At 42.2% G+C, this 16485-nt stretch overlaps 1 protein-coding gene across 9 annotated transcripts in view; it reads right to left on the bottom strand.

The window, feature by feature from the left end:
- Positions 1-772: 772 nt before the first annotated feature.
- LOC123960056 (transducin-like enhancer protein 1) overlaps positions 773-16485 on the bottom strand; it is a 23094-nt gene continuing 7381 nt past the window's right edge. For 3 of the 9 annotated variants that reach the window (XM_046034545.1, XM_046034553.1, XM_046034554.1), the window contains 17 exons: positions 14726-14788; positions 14490-14594; positions 14234-14275; positions 11308-11530; positions 10877-10893; positions 8607-8720; positions 8258-8311; positions 7923-8072; positions 7660-7798; positions 6946-7145; positions 5400-5476; positions 4934-5183; positions 4467-4714; positions 3975-4122; positions 3656-3806; positions 3251-3327; positions 773-2849 (listed from right to left, as the gene is read on the bottom strand). In XM_046034545.1, the coding sequence (XP_045890501.1) occupies positions 2742-2849; positions 3251-3327; positions 3656-3806; positions 3975-4122; positions 4467-4714; positions 4934-5183; positions 5400-5476; positions 6946-7145; positions 7660-7798; positions 7923-8072; positions 8258-8311; positions 8607-8720; positions 10877-10893; positions 11308-11530; positions 14234-14275; positions 14490-14594; positions 14726-14788 (2166 nt within the window). In that variant the 3' untranslated portion in view covers positions 773-2741. The remainder of the gene's footprint in view (positions 2850-3250; positions 3328-3655; positions 3807-3974; positions 4123-4466; positions 4715-4933; positions 5184-5399; positions 5477-6945; positions 7146-7659; positions 7799-7922; positions 8073-8257; positions 8312-8606; positions 8721-10876; positions 10894-11307; positions 11531-14233; positions 14276-14489; positions 14595-14725; positions 14789-16485) is intronic. The other 6 variants (XM_046034547.1, XM_046034548.1, XM_046034550.1 and 3 more) reach the window with 6 other exon arrangements.

The following is a 16485-nucleotide window of genomic DNA, read 5'->3' as shown; positions in this document are numbered from 1 at the left end:
GCAGAGTGTGACTAAATGACTTACGTAATGATCGTTTTGGTTAGATCGTTTTGTGCCAGCACCCCCATACTTGCTCACACTAAAAATCACCTTCACAATGACAAAAGGCTGTTGATATTTTTTAAAAGCAAACAGGATTCAAGGACATGTCTATACATGTTTGAAAAGACACTTCTTATTTTGGGAATGCACAAGCAGCGTGGTGTGTGATCTTCAGTTGCAACTCCTAAACTCTTCTACCGTAATAAAGCATGGCGTACTAGAGAAGAGCTGTGTGAAACTAAAGGGAATCTAAGAAAATATTTGGGTGAACATGCAGAGAGCCAGGACAGGAATTAATGATGCATGAAAACACTGATGTTTCCATTACATTGCAAGTTGTTTCGTTAATCTATACTCCATTAACACATATAACTGCATCTTCTTAGAAAAGTACAGGTGACTTAAATTGAAAACTCAATGTACCAAAGATGATTCAATAAGTTTTTTTCATTTTATGTCAAACCTTTATCCACACAGAACTGAATTAGGGTAACGATTATCCTCTGCTGGTCTCAGAGCAGTTTCAGTAAAATAGACTTTGCACAATGGAACAATGAGAATGGATTAAGTTAATGTTTACGTCTAGAATTTAAATTACCGTCTGTTTAAAAGGCTGATTCTCTAATCTCTGAGCTTCCATCGCATTCATCTATAATGTACCAAAAAAGGTTTTATAAATTAGGGCCTAATGTGTTCATGTACCAACCCAGAAAGTCAAAGACCACTCCAGTTACAAAAAAAAAAACATTTATTGTCTAGATATTTCAATCATTTTAGATTAGCTAGCATTAAGACCATTTAGTATTTCTGCTGATTAGAGGTTTCTTTTCAATGTAAAAGATGTACAAAAACAGTTTGTCATTTCTAAAGCATGTCCTGTAAGAAAAAAAAACAAAAACAAAGATATATACATTTGTACAAACATTCAACAGACAAAAAAAAAAATAAACACAAGGTCATGAAAATAATGAGATTGAATGGCTGAAATTGACCAACTCCTTCCTGAAGCTGAAATACAACTGAACCTTCACTAACCTTCTCTATAAGACTACCTTGACAAATAATTTAATCTTGCTTGTAATCTTAAATCTCATTTGTAAAATCAAAAGACAACATGACACTGTTGTACTTTTCAAGGCAAATTCACAAATGTCCCACATTCAACAATATTAGCATAAACAAATGACAGTATTTTAAAAAGGCAGTTTTTAAGATGACATTTGTTGAGTGAAAACGGAAGAAAGGACTTTTCACTTGTTTAAACATAAAATCAATAAAACCTATCAAGATCCTTTTAGAAGTATAGATGGTCCTGGTCCCATAAAGCTGATTAGCCACCCATACTGATATCATGTGTTTTAAAGACAAAAGGCAGAGTTGGGGTACATTTGCAACAGTAAAGACAGGAATCAAAGGGTTGTTTTTTTTTATGTAAAATTAAGGGGGAAAATTTAATCCAAGACCCTTCATTTAATTCATTATGATAAACCAATGAATGTACTGTAAAAGAGACCACAACCGAATAATTGCATTAAAATTGACAGCAAGGGCCTTGTCTTGATTTCAGCAACACCATATCCAAAAGGCTATCTGAAGCTCTACCCAGCTGACCAATTATCAATACTGTCTGAAATCTTTTTCAGTAATATAGTGAATAAAGAAAGGCTCCTTCTGCTAATGGGAACCCCATCAACACCTTCAGTTACTGTTAGTATAGAGCGTAAGGGGCTAAAAAGTCAAAAGAAATTCCAGTATGAAAGCTTGTGTTGCTTGTGGAGTACAGCTGTGTAAAAGGGTAGGGAAATCGTCTTGCTAATATTTCTCCAAAGTACGTATATGGCTTTTGGTGGCATATGAAATGGGTACCTCATGAGGATCCAACTAAACCATCACAGAAATTGACAACAGCGTAATGCTGGACAAGTCAACATGGCCTGTAATTGTGTGTACTAAGCGTGTAGGTGGACAGCTATCACTACAGTGCAGTTAGTGAGGATTGGACTTACTGTTGAGACAGAAAATGTACTTTTCAGACAGTGTAGGCGTTATCAGAACAGCAAGCTGAGGTTCTAAGGTCAGGGAGTCACAGCTGAGAGATCAACAGGCTGTGAGCATTGTCTGGAACAAAATACAAACCAATATGTTCTGCATGTCTGCATTCACTGTCTCTAAAATGTTGCTTCTCCTCTTCCGTCTCTCTAATATTTTGTCAGTTTTTATCCACATTTTCCTCTTTGTTTACATAACGAAACATCTGGTTTGAGTGTTCCTTCTAGGGTCTCTGCCCCTGGTCGTGGCACTGAATCAAAGTGTGTTTTCAAATCGGATGTTCAGTACAGTGTTCTCCAGAAGAGCTGGTCTCAGTCTTTGGTTCAGTCATTATCTGGCCCCTGTAACTGATCCCAGTGCAGTCCGTAGCACAAAGCAGTAGAGACAAGAACGTCCAAATGGTTCCTCTCCTTCCATTAACATCCAGCTGCTCCAGTTAATTTCCAGCTGATATGGGAGTCATGTATACAGGCACGATAGATGTGTGCATGTAGAACGTTAGTCTCCTCGGTAGATGTAACAGAAAAACAAAGGCGGCGCCATCAAATTCACTCCTGTCCGCGATTTCTGTCTTCAAGCAAACATTTCTAGAAAAATATGTATCAGGTGTGTGGGAAAACAACATTGGTCCATGCTTTCTTTCCATATTTTTAGTAGATGACCTCATAAACAGTGGCCTTCTTGTCCCCTGAGCCAGTGACGATGTACTTGTCGTCCACAGATATGTCACAGCTTAGCACCGAGGATGATTCTTTAGACTGAAGAAAAACAAAGAGAGACAGAATTGGTGTGTGGGATCCTTGAAACTATACTCTTAGTAAAATATATTTACATCTGGTGCTCTCAATCCAATCAATATGGCTGAATGGTTAATAAGATACAGTTTCATAACATGTTTGATAATGTCACAGAGAAACATGCTGATGCAGAACGAGACGGGATATGTTGCCACACTCCAAGCAATATTTCACTGCAGGCTTGTTTACAACTTAATGTGTCATTAAAACAGTAAATGCACAGTAGTCATTGATGCCATGCAGTGCTGATGGAAATGCAGTTTGCCCTGTTAAAGCTGAAGCAGTAACTTCCGAGGCAACAGTTTTATATATTATCTAAGTTAATATATTATCTAATGAATATAGTGATCTGTTGCCCCAACCTGGAATATGCTGGCTCCATACGGTGTTCTCCACGCATTCAGTAAGTTATCCTTTCCTGTGCTCACAAACCATTTACCTGGGTAGAGATAAACACAAACAAACCCACAATAAGCATCCTCAGAGTAAAACAAAAAGACAGACAGTGACATCATTAACAAGATATAGTAAAAGTGAAAAAGGAAACCCCTTTTTAGAATAGAACAGATAAAGTTGACTTTTAATTGGCTTTAAGTGACGAAAGACCTGTGTTGCATGTCATACCACACTCTCTCTCTCTCTCTCTCCCTAGAACCGTCACAAAGACATTTAAATGACTAATTTTAAAGGTAGACTGCAAAAAGTGCATTGAAAAATTAGTCAAAGGAGGACTAAATAGATAGAGATCAAGGCAGGCTGTTGCTTACCACAGTAGGCAAACTGCAGGGAGAGTACACAGCTCTCATGTAGGTGAAGCTGGTATTTGTCGGGTTTGGTGACATGAAGGACCTCGACGTTGCTGCTCTCCATTCCCACAGCAAGCCACTCTCCTGTCGGACAGTAGCCAAGAGAGAAGATCTGGACAGAAGACACAGGAAATGTTATTTGAGTTGTATTAGCATTGAGCATCTGACCAGCTGCTAAAATTGAATTTAGGATACTACTTTTAATACAAATGTTACTGAATGGCATTCAGTTTTTTAAGGTTAGACAACAAAACGCTGCTTGCTGATAATGCGTGTGTACCTGTGATGTAAAGTCATGCTGCTGCAGCTGCCGTCCCTCTCGCAGATCCCAGGAACGCACAGTGTTGTCGAGGCCTCCGGTCCACAGCTTGGTGCCGTCATTGGAGATGTCAATACAGCTGGCTCCATCTGTGTGGCCCTGGAACTGCCTGCAGGATACACGCATACATTTTGAGTTAAATAAAGACAGAAATGTTTAAACAAAGACACACACTAGGCATCAGGTTGCCCGGGCAGTTGGTATGCGTCAGACTACCAAATGTGAAGGGCTTACAGTATTTCTCATCAGAAGCCATTCATCAGAAGTAGTGCTATTGTTGAACTTCAGGTGCTACAACTTATCTAATACTTAACTAATCATAAAAAGGTTCTATTAGACGGGGCTGACAGTCTGCTAATTAAGGAAGATCAATACTGTGGTTAGAGAAGCCAGGCAGTAATTGCAGATGCCCTTATAAAGCCCAAAGCGTACGTACAACAGGGACTCTCTTACCTAACGAGGGTCTGGTTGTGTAAATCCCAGACTGCAATGTTTCCATCGCTGCAGCAAGAGAAGCAGACCTTGGAGTCCGGGCTGATGGCCAGAGCGTAACATGCCGGTGCTGATGATGTTAACTCTGCCTTAATCCTGGGAGTGGGTGTGGCCAAATCCCAGATTGACAGCGTGCTCGCCTCGCCTCCCACAATCAGCGTCCGACCATCAGGGAGGAGACGGCAGGAGCGGATGTAGTTGTCTCGGTTCTGACGTGGCAGACACACAAAAAAAAAAAAATGTATTTAATGTTTTGCAAGCGTACAAGATTTTGTATAGATAAGACTCAAATACACACAAATACAGTTGACTGCAGAAAATCTGGTTTTGACAGTTTCGACACACACCTATCAGTTTGACACACACCTATCACTCAACAACATTTTGTACTGTATTTCGGCCCCACCAACCAGCACCAGTTCACTCACCAGACAGTCAAGCTGCGACACTGGACTCTTGTTTCCTGGGTGACTGATGTCCCAGACCTTGACACATCCCTTCCCTCCTGTGTAAACGTGTCGGGTGGGGTTACTGATGGTAACGGCACACACCACTTCTCCATGATTCAGTGTGTTGATCTGACGGGCGTGGCGAGGAATCCCTGGCCCTACCAAGGCATCCGGGGGGAACGGCACGGGCTGCATCTGCCCGTCGGCCGCCACATGAAAGGAGTAAGCACTGATGATACAAAGGAAGGGGAGAGAAGGAGGTTAAACATGAAGGTAAAGATGAAGAGAAGGAGAACACAGAAAGAAAGTGGAAGAATTTGCAGAAGAAGAGAAAGTGGTAAACACTGGAAGAGAAAAGCGTCATTTTTTATAGAGCAGGTTTTTCTAGGACATATTACATGTTCCACAGGACAATTCACATACGAGCAGCTGCAAACACACTTACGGTTTGCCACCAGGGATTCCTGTTAGGCTGGGCGGCATTCCAGGAACTCGCATGTGAGGATGAGGATCAAAACCAACCTTGGAGGAGAGAACACAGACATTTTATGATACACACCCATGGGCCTTGGCAAAAACGCACACAGGTCAATACTAAACTGTGGAAAAGAACACAAACATTCATGATTACAAAGCAAACAGACCCTCTCCAGCTCACACACCCTTTGAATCTAAATGACAAGTTTAAGAGTCAGCAAACGCACAGAGGCTGAGCTGTCAGTACTTGTGCTATCACCAATGCAACACACACAGCTGGTTGAGTACACAACCTGAGTTTCTATCAAGTGTTGCCCAGACACAGCTGTGAGTCTACTAAACCTATTTAAACAGTGTAATGAACCCTTCGCAAATAGAGACAAGAGCGATGAGGTGATTGTTGAACGTAATGCACACCAACATGCCCACTGTATAAATACTGTCGCACAGAGAAGAAAAATACAGCTGTGCAACTATTGACACGCAATATAAAATATACAGTGCTTATGAAAAGTATTCACAACACTTAACTTCCTGATGTTTTGTCATTTTAAAACACTGAAATACTGCGGATTTAATTACAACTTTTCAACACAGAACAATTCTACAAATATTTTGCTTCATAAGACACAAGTGTTTTTAGAAGCTCCTTCATAAGTTGAAGGAGATCACGTGTTTAATCAAGGGGTGACAAGTGATTTTAATTTTGATTTCTGGAAGGTGCAACCATTATTGTCACTTTTATGGAAAAAGCTATGAACACATGTAGACAATTGATCAAATCAATCTACTGTTACTGAAAAGTAAGAATCAGAGGAACGGTGCAAGAAAATCTCCAACACACTGATTATTTCCTCAGAGTATTGTGTAGACTGAAAAAGGAAAGAATATATTGTAGTACAGCTGTAAATCTGCCTGGAGTAGGTTACAAGGTTTCATGGCTGAGTTGTGAGTACTGTGCATACAACAACAGTTGCCCGGGTGCTTCAGGGAGAACGGCATAGAAGGCAGTAGAAGTAGAAGGCACGACTTAAAAATTCACTCTGTTCTGTTCACTCACATTTACCATGCAACTTCAGAGAGCTCGAGAAGTTTTTGCAAAGAAGAATGGGCTAAAAACTGAAGCGTCCAGGTGTGCAAAACCTGTTATCAGCCCAGCTCTACATAGAGTCAAGGTTGGAATCACAGCCACAGGAGGCTCTACTAAATATCGTCTTGAAGGAGGTGAATACTAATTTTCATGTTTGTACTTAGTTTAGATACATTTGTAGAGATTTGTTTTCAACTTGATATCTCTGTTGATCAGGACCAAAAATGCCTAATTACATCCACTGTGATTAAATATTTTATCAACAACGCAATGCAACAAAAGCTTTGTATATCAACAATTAGTAATATAACAAGAAAACAGTTAAACGCTTTTGTTGATCTGATATTTTGCAGAGGCTTTCTTTATTTTTGGGATGCAACAGATGGACGCACACAGATATGAAATGTCACCCTTTTCCACTCACCATGGGTGAACGGCCATACGCAGCCACAGCGGCCGCAGCAGCGACACTCATCTGAGGTGACATGTTGTGTAGCCCGGCAGCATAGGCCGCAGCCCCGGCAGCACCAGTTAGCTCCCCATTCATTCCTGCTGCGTGGGGCAACATACCAAATGCACCCGGATATGGGCCTGGTACAGCCAGGGGGGTCCGCAAACCTGCAGCTGAGGCGGACAGAGAAGGAAATAGTAGGACACATGAAAAGCTGGCAACATCTTAAAGAGAATTCAAGTTCACAATCCCTTAAATATGTGAGAATACAAACCTGGGTCCTGCAGGATTATCATTCGCCCACAATCATCTGTAACCCTTGATTACAATTCTTTTTTTGTCTGTGATACAAAGTTAAATCAAGCATAAGCAAACAGAGATTTCTAACCGAAACTGTGATTGCTGGCAATCAGATGCGTTTCATATCAAGTAGACTGTGGGGACCTACGCACATGTATGACGTTTTTCCAGAGTAAAGGTGTGCCGTGAAACATTAGTAGTTAAGACCTACAACAACAGTTTTTTCTGGTAGCAGGCAAGCTCTTTGAAACTTTACTATGAGGTTGAATTTTCCTGGGGGCAATTAAGAAAACACTTTAAACTTATTGCCTTCTAGTAAAAGTGTGCAGTGTAAAGAAAGCACAACCTATCGTATAATGTATTTACAGATGTTTAACCTGGACTTACTGGGTGGATGTGGTATCTCCATGGAGGGGGGTTTTGACAGACTGGGCCGGATTCCAGGAGTAGAGCTCGGACCAGGTGTAGAGTCACCTCTTGGTGTGGGCGTGCTCGACTTTAGCCCCGGTGTACCTGCCTTATCTCGCTGCCACACAAAGAGAGAGATCCCTTAGAAACGTACAAGAAATATGTAACTACTGACATATATTCACTATCAATGGTCTGTCCATCTATATGCTAAAACAACAAAAACAACTGTCTATCCCTACCATTGACATCTCTTTGGATTTGAGGGAGGAGGAGCTTGCTGATGATGCAGTAGAGGCTGGACTACAGGGGTCTTTCTTGAGAAGGCGTGCCTTATCCAGGCCATTTTCTCTAGGGGAGGGTAGAGGCGTGCCACGGGGGGAGGCAGGATCCTGGTGGAGGGACAAGGATTCAGTACCCTAGAGCAATATTACTGCACAAAAGTGAGTTTCCTCGATAGAAGACTTCAACTATAAAAATATTGTAGTTTTTAAAAAAGGGACTGCATCAATCCCACGGCAAACAACCACAATTACAACAATCTACTAACAAACAAAAAATATTTAAACATACTGACCTCATTCGAGACATCCACCACTAAGTTATCATCACTCTTCTCCCCATCGCTATCCTGCAAAGAAAGACAATCAGTTAGCGCCCCATTAAATATTCTGCACCTCCGTCTGGTAATTTTCTTAAACAGAAGATTGTCACAAATGTCCTTGCTCTATGATTAGCTGAAAAACAGCCTGTTAAAGGCACTTACAAGTGAATATTCAACTGGAAATAAATACCAATGTGAAGCATCACTCTTAAAATTCAATGTGTGACTATGATGAATCTGTACAAACGCTTACAATACATGTACACATGAATAGAGACAAATGATAAATAATTTTCCCTCACTTAAGTGAAATATTTCTTACATAGTGGCTCGAGTCCTTGTCATCCACCTTGCGTTTCTTGGTGTCATTTGAAAACTCAGGTCCATTGCGTCGCTTATCTGAGTTCCTAAGGCTTTCTGGCAGCAACGAGTTACTCTGCAGATGAACATAGAGGGGAGGTGTAGAAGGACAGAACACAGTGGGATAGGAGAGCAGAGACGAGAGAGATTTAAGAAAAACGAAATGTAGTGTAGAAAGAAAATAGAGAAAGGAGAGTTTGGAGGACAAAGGGGGAAAAACAAAACAAGAAAAAGGTTTGCAGACGTGAGACAATTTTGCCATTTACAGTTCAGGTTGTGCTTTCGGTGTGTGCATACTGCAAGAGCTCGCTAAACCGTCTGATCCATCTACCACTAATTACAACAGCTATTCAGCGTGTGTAGAGCAGGTTAGAAAAACAGACTCTTACTTGCAAATAGGTTAATAGTTCATAGCGTGGATTAAGCAGCACTAACACTTAAACAGCAACCTCTTTTCTCACTTGACCACAGCCACACACACACAAACACACGCCTCTGAAGTTGATGATTACATTAAGTGGCCCTCAAAATCTATCAGTGCTCCCTCTCCTGGCTCTGACAAGCTGCACTGGCTGCAGTATGTGTGTGTACAGTGTGTAATTGACTGTAAAAGGCTGTGTGTATGACCAAGTGTGTAACAGACTGTGTGTGTGTGTATTACTTGCATAACACTTGTGTGTCCCTCTGTGTCCCAAGACTACATACACAGACACACACTCACACACAGCTGCCCCCCTCTGGCCTCCTGACCAACAGATCCTATTGTTAATAGATTAAAGCTTCATGTTGAGTCCATTATAGTCTCAGCCTGTCAATGAAATGTGCATCCAACATACACAAACACACATGCACACATCTAGTGAGCGAGCGCTTGGGCTTTGAGGGAGGAAAGGGTAAATGAAGGAGGAATTGCTAAGAGAGGAGGGGGTGGTGGTGTGAGAAAAAAGGGGAAAGGGAGGGGATGAGATTAGAGGACGGAGAGGATGGAGGGAGGGTGTGAGAGTGTGGAGGAGAAGAAAGGGTGACAAGAGACAAGGGAGGGAAAAAGAGGGGTGAAAATCTGTATTCTGCCAAAGGCCCCTTCCTTCACACCCTCTCCTCTTCCTCCCTCTCTCCCACCCACCTCCTCCCCCTTTATTGAAAGGTTTTAGTGAGTTGAGCACAGAAGCACTGACCCGCAAAACATAAGCAATTTCCCCCCACCGCCTCCCCCCTGTTCACTTTTAGCATGGTCTCTCACTCACACACACACACACACACACACACACACACACACACACACACACAAGAGCAGTGTCATATGACTGCTGGCCCCCCTCCCCTCCCTTTCCCAATCCCTCCCCTCTCAGTGGTGGTGATATTAAACACAATGAGAGTCTTTAAGCGGGGGATAAGGGGGGGCTGGGGGGTAATCTGCTCACTGAGGTGTTAAATAGGCACAACAATGCAGGATAGGCTGGAGGAGTGTGTGTGTGTGTGCACGCAACTGTGTGCGCGTGGGACCATGCTAAAAAGCTCATTTGGAGGAGAAAAGAAGCCCAACAGTTCAGAGAAGATCTAGGGCAGAACTAAACAGGCAGGCCGAAGCTCTACCCAAGAGATCCCAAAACACACACACAAAAATATACTACTTAAGGATGAAAGCTATTTGCGCGTGAAACACAAGTAAAAATAAAAACAGCAAGTTTCTTTTATGCACATGGTGAGGTGAACTTTATTGAGTAATACTAAAATGAAAAAAACAGCAACAGCTGCACTTTACATAAGTTAAAGTTCCAAGTACTTTCATCAAATGTAAGGTAATGTGCTGTGACTCTTTAAATACTGTATTGTCAATAAAACACTATTGCATGTGAGACAACTGAATGGTTGGCCCAAGATGGGATATTTGGCTTAAGTGTTTATCCTACATTACCAGTGGTTGATAATAAAAAAAGTTAAAGCACAAATCCAAACAATTAGATCATTACTTGAAACGGCTATGTAAACTAAATGTAGTTTACTTACAGCATACAGTCTAAATTTGTTTTTCCTTCAGCCTGAGTAGAGCTTACAGATCCCATAGACGTCTTTCAACTGAGCTAAGGCAAACTAATCTCACTGTTGAGCTAAAGTCAAACTGAATCTAAGACCAAAGTCAAATTCCCCAAAACCAAACTATCCCTTTAAGAAAGAAAGTAAACTGAGTTTGTCAGAACAGTAAACATTGCCGCGGAAAGAGGAAGTACTTACTGTGCCGGGCTCTCGTTCTATTGCCATTGGAAATGCGTATATGTGGTTGAGGTCATAGGGTTGGGTGTTCAGCAGAGCAGAAAACAAAACAGAAAAAAGGAAAAAGAAAAGGGTATGAGTAAGCAATGTGAAGTCTATGTTTAATTGTATTTATAAATGAGAACCAAACATTCACACAGAAAACTGACTCAGAAGTAGCCAAAACTTTTTTTTTAAAAAAAAAGGGATTAATAATAATAATAATAAATAACAGTATCTTTCAGAAAATTACAGCCTGCCAATTAAACGATATGGATGTTGGCTAAAAAGTGAATTGTATTATACATATTTTCAAAAATAACAAAATCCACACATTTCTGGACCATCTAACAGAAAAATATTTGTCTCTTTCTTTTCTCTAAGTTGCTGTGGTGGAGGGTGCGTTTGTTCACCTCTCAGGTGCTCAGGTCCTGAAGGGTGCGAGTCTGGTCCAGACAGGTGGGCCTTTTTATCCCCACCATCTTTTCCCATCAGATGGGGAGGAATACCACCAAGTGCTCCTGATAGAGCCAGGAGACCAGCTGAACCACCCAGCTGAGAGGGGTGGAGGCCAGCAGGGTGAGGGGTGAGGGGCACCGGGGCTCCACCGTGGTTATGGGATAGATGCTGCTGCTGCTGCGAGACAGAAAGAGGCAGTTAGTTAGTTGAGTTGAGAAAAAAAGTGGGACATTCTGAGATGCTGCAACATACACTTGAGTCGTGTTCAGGTGTTGTAGGCCTAAAGCTGGCAATATATATTGTAAAGAAAATAAATTGTTGATTTGCATCTGGAGCAGTCCATTTTTGATTCAGTCCTCGGTGTACTAGTGTTATTTTCGTCAGACGAAACTAAACGAAATACATTCGTCAACAACCTTTTGACAACAATTAACAAGGACAACTGACACAAACTGACAAATGGCTGACAAAATTAACAGCCTAAATTCTCACACCTGTGAGTCAGTGCAAAATGTTTGTACTAAAAAGATGAGACGTTCTGCTGCAATATAGCTGCCTAAATGTGCAAAACATTGACGCCTGACACCAAAAGGTCAAGTGTCAGTGAATGAAAGTGAGCCATCTATAGGTAAAAATCAATAGCACTATGTCACCCAATCAATAGAGATCTCTGACCCTATTGAAGTCTTCAACAGATGGGACAGTTTCTTCAGTGTCAGGGTTTACACCACCTCAACAGTCTGCAGTCTACAAGGCGGTGAACATATCCTCTCCCCCTACACGTCGACACACACACACACACACACACACACACACACACACCCCCTCCTCCCTCTAGGGTCAAACACTGAACAATACTGACAGCTGGGATCACAGCCCAGAGCCTGAGGATGTGGTGGTTGGGGAGGGGGGGAGGAAAAGGAGGAATGACAGAGAAGTTGGGGGAGAGAGCCGAGAGCCCCAGCTGCTGCCTGCACTGTCAGGTCTTATGAGGGAGTGAGGCGGCTGAGGAGAGAGGGGAGGAGAGGAGAGGAGAAGAGGGTCAGAGAGAGAGAGAGAGAGAAGAGGGAGACCGAGTTTGGCTGGCAGCCCTGCTCTCTCTTTCACACCAAATCAGGCGCTCGTCTGAGCGTGAAATGCCTTTGTGTTCCAAAACATCATTATTGCCTCCTCAGACAGTAGCCGCGGGAATCCAAGCTCACTGATTCGCCACCGGGAGGGGAGGAGGAAGGAGGGAGAGAGGAAGGGGGGCACAGGAGGCGACTCGGCAGGGGTGGAAGGAGTGCTGAAGGTCAAACCGACTTTTATCTCACCTAATTGACTAACCCACACCCCCTCTCCTGAGCCCCCGTCTATCCATCCTTCACTCTCTGCGTCCTGCCCCGATGAATGAAAGCAAAACAACGAAACAGTCTTTTAGCCTCAACCCCCATGCCTGCCTGTACACACACACAAACACACACTCAATTTCCTGAGCTGGGTCGCCTGCCAAACAATCAAACATAAACACACCCACACGTCACACTTGATCGCACTAACATGCATACACAGAGTCTAGATAAACAAGGCACACACACCCTCACTCAACCATCTTACACCCAGCCTGTTGTTTTCTGGGGATAACAGAAATACACGCTTTGCTACACCCAGACGCACACACAAACAGATGCTAAAAACACACATACAAACACACACAGATACACAGGACCCCTGATGGGAGTAAATGGAGGGGAAGCATTGGTGGAGGCAAGGGGAGCCTGGTTTGTCATGGGACGTTAGTGTGAGCTGGTGTGTGTGTGTGTGTGTGTGTGTGTGTGTGTGTGTGTGTGTGGTGTGTGTGTGTGTGTGTGTGTGTGTGTGTGTGGAGGTAGGGGCAACATGCTTCATTACACTCATTTAACTCACAAACGGGGTGAATGACAGGCCGGCGTGGGAGATGGGAGGAGAGGGGAAGAGGGGAGTGTGAGGGCAAAGCCGTGACCCCACCCCCCTCTTTTTACAAACACTGAAATCCTGCAATTAAGACTCAAATAGCAACTGCCAAATCCACCTCTCTCCCCCACCCCCCCATCACACACACAGACCTCCATCAGTCCACGCCAACTAACAAGCCCACCTCACATTTTACTCCCCAAACCCCCTGCCCACTCTTCGCTAAGCTAAAGCTATGAAGCCCCCACCCCCTTCCCACATTCGCCTTCAGCTCAACCCCCTGGCCTCACCTCCTGCTAGTCCCGCCCCTATGGCTCCTATAAAGAAAAGTATTCTCAACTACCTCCCATCCCACCCAAAAAGACACCACGAATAGCTCAACTCAAGTCTGAATAGCTGGTCATGCCCCATCGTTCATCATAGGCTGATGACATACAGTTTGAATAAACACCACTCATTACACTTCTCCCAACTTATTCATATCCTCTATTCTCTTCACGTTCACCATGAAAAAGATCAGTTCTATCAATCAATCAATTTTATTTCCAGACACATAGTACATAAAAAAAGAGAAACTATCTGAGTCCTTGGTTTTCATTTTATTTAATTTCCTTTCTTTCTCTGTTTTCATTTTCCTTCATATGTCATACATATATGCCTGTGGCCTTGAGATTAATTTGGTGATCAAGGGATTTAAATAATATTCCTTTGAAACAGTTATATATATATATATATAGCCTATAATATAAAATCAATGTAAACTTCTGTGTGCAGGCAGTGAAGCTTTAGCAGTGGTTCTGTAGGTTTCAAGTGAAATCCGGCAAAAAAAATATTTGCTTAAAGAATTATTTTGACTTACTTGGGTGTTTGAGTTATGTCTTTGTTTCTGCTACATATTCATTATTATGCAAACAAGTTATGAAACGTTTCTACAATTAGTAGACAAACCTGTGCTTCTCTTCTTAGTTGTGAGGTTATGGAGAGGAGAACCTTAAGGATACACATAAATGTTTAAACTTCACTCGCGTTTAAACTATCACAGTAGAACTGCTATACTAGTGAACTAGTGTGACATGCTGTGCTTTATTACATTCAGCAACACCAGCCCTACTTTAGGGCTGTTGATTTTTGAGAACATGGAACAGTATGCACAGACATGCAGAGACAGCTGATTAAAGTAAAGAGTAAGTAGAAGAATACACACTGTAGGTGGAAGCCCTGGCAGTCCACGTACCCCGATGACAGCGTTGAGCTCTGCCATGGTCACCTGTTTGGCTCGCTCCACAGCTTGGACCACCTGTTGCTGATGCTGCAAAACACACAGACAAACACAATGTTGCTAAACAAAGAGTAAAAGGCTGATTTATCAATAAAGCTAGAACAGACAACCAGAGTGTATAAATGGCATAAAGTCTGAAGCTAAAAGTCACACATGCTTACCTCCTGTGAGAGGAAGGGAATGACTTGTGCACAGATGGTGTTTAGTCTCTTGGCAATCTCAGTCTGACGGAGGATGAGACAGAAAGAGACTTAATTGTTAATAACATAATTACATTCATTTAGAAAAGACAGCTGTTCAGTAACACCAATAAAGTAATACAAGCACACACACACACACACACTGAAGCCCCTACCAGTGTATGATATAATAACAACACCCATCCAATTCCAGCTACACACAAATCCAGTGCGTGCCATTTTCAGCATCACTAACAAAGCACAATGAGATTTTCCTGTCTAATCACCAGTGTGAGTTCAAGTTTCTCTCTTGCCTGCTGTATTTCTTTTTGCTCTCTCTCTTTATCCTCTGTACTCTTGTCCCTCTTCCCATCAGCACTTCAACATAATCTCATCAGCTACTAACTTCATTTGCTCTCCCCCCTCCAGTATCCATGCCAACACATCCGCCTGCCCCCCAAACCCCCCGGAGGTGGCAACAATTGGCTGAAACCAGATACCCCCACAGTGGCACCAAATCAGATAAGGGGACTCGCATTACATATCATCCAATCAAACTGATACGAAGAAGGCCAGGGTGAAGAGGGAATTGGAAGAGCCATGAAACGTAGTAATGGCTCATCAGACACACACATCCCACATAAACAGAGACACAGACACACGCTAGATGCGAAAGCCTCAAAAGGCATATGTGCTGAAAACTAATGACGCTTTTTTAAAACTCTGTGAATAAGGCTAAAGCACACAGAACTTCCTCTTTCCAATAGACTTACACGACATACATTGCTCCAGTTTCCTACATAAATCCTTCCACCATCCGCTGTGCAGGAGACTTGTGAATATTGCTGCAATTCCTCTGTCATTAGAAGGTCATCAAGAATCTACAAGCATGCTAGTGGCTGAACCGTAAGGCTGAACTTAGGCACTATGGTACTTTGAGCTAAATCTTACACATCGTAGTTTAGCGCGTTAGCATGCTAATTAGCTTTAAACATGAATTACAGCTGAGGATGATGGGAATTGCATGTATCTGGTCATAAACCAAAGTTTTGGACAAATTTTGATGATGATGCTAGATGAAAAGTCAGGGGATTAAAGTTACTGTAATTCATCATGAGGTGGGTTATGAATGTGTGTACCAAATTTCATTGCAATCCATCCAATAGTCGTAGAGATATTTGACTCAAAACTATAAAACTTCTGCTGGACCAAAGGGAAGAACCGACGCTAGAGTTTTCCATCATTTAATGGGTTTGACAATTCCTGAAAAGCTGATATTGCGGCGACGTCCTATTTAGCTGTAGCATATTAGCTCTCATCTGACCTGTCTGCTAAACACAGCTCAGCTCGCCAAATAACTGACCCTGCCACAGTTTAGCCAATTATGTACTTGGGTGAGCTAAATAAAGTACTAGCCTATTCAGAATGAGTCCTGAACTAATTAAGTAACTGCTTCACCTATAATATAACTTGGAGTGTGACTGAAACTAAAAAGGCTTGGCAATATTCAAATACACACCCAGAAGACAGAAAATAGGGTGGTTAGGTAAATATGCCAAGTAAGTAAATATAGATATACCAAATAGAGGTAAGAAAATATGGAACAGCTTAACCCTGCAAATTCTAAACATTATAAATAATTGACTCTTTATCCAGAATCAAAGGGAATATGGGATCACAAGGAGTAATCTAAGCCTTCACAGCGCTCGTAGTTCTGTTTGTCATTTGGGACTGCATGTGTG

Source organism: Micropterus dolomieu, linkage group LG21 (genome assembly GCF_021292245.1).
Source record: "Micropterus dolomieu isolate WLL.071019.BEF.003 ecotype Adirondacks linkage group LG21, ASM2129224v1, whole genome shotgun sequence".
Classification (NCBI taxonomy): Eukaryota; Metazoa; Chordata; class Actinopteri; order Centrarchiformes; family Centrarchidae; genus Micropterus; species Micropterus dolomieu.
The sequence above is the reverse complement of the archived record's forward strand: the minus strand, read 5'-3'. Positions and strand labels throughout refer to the sequence as shown.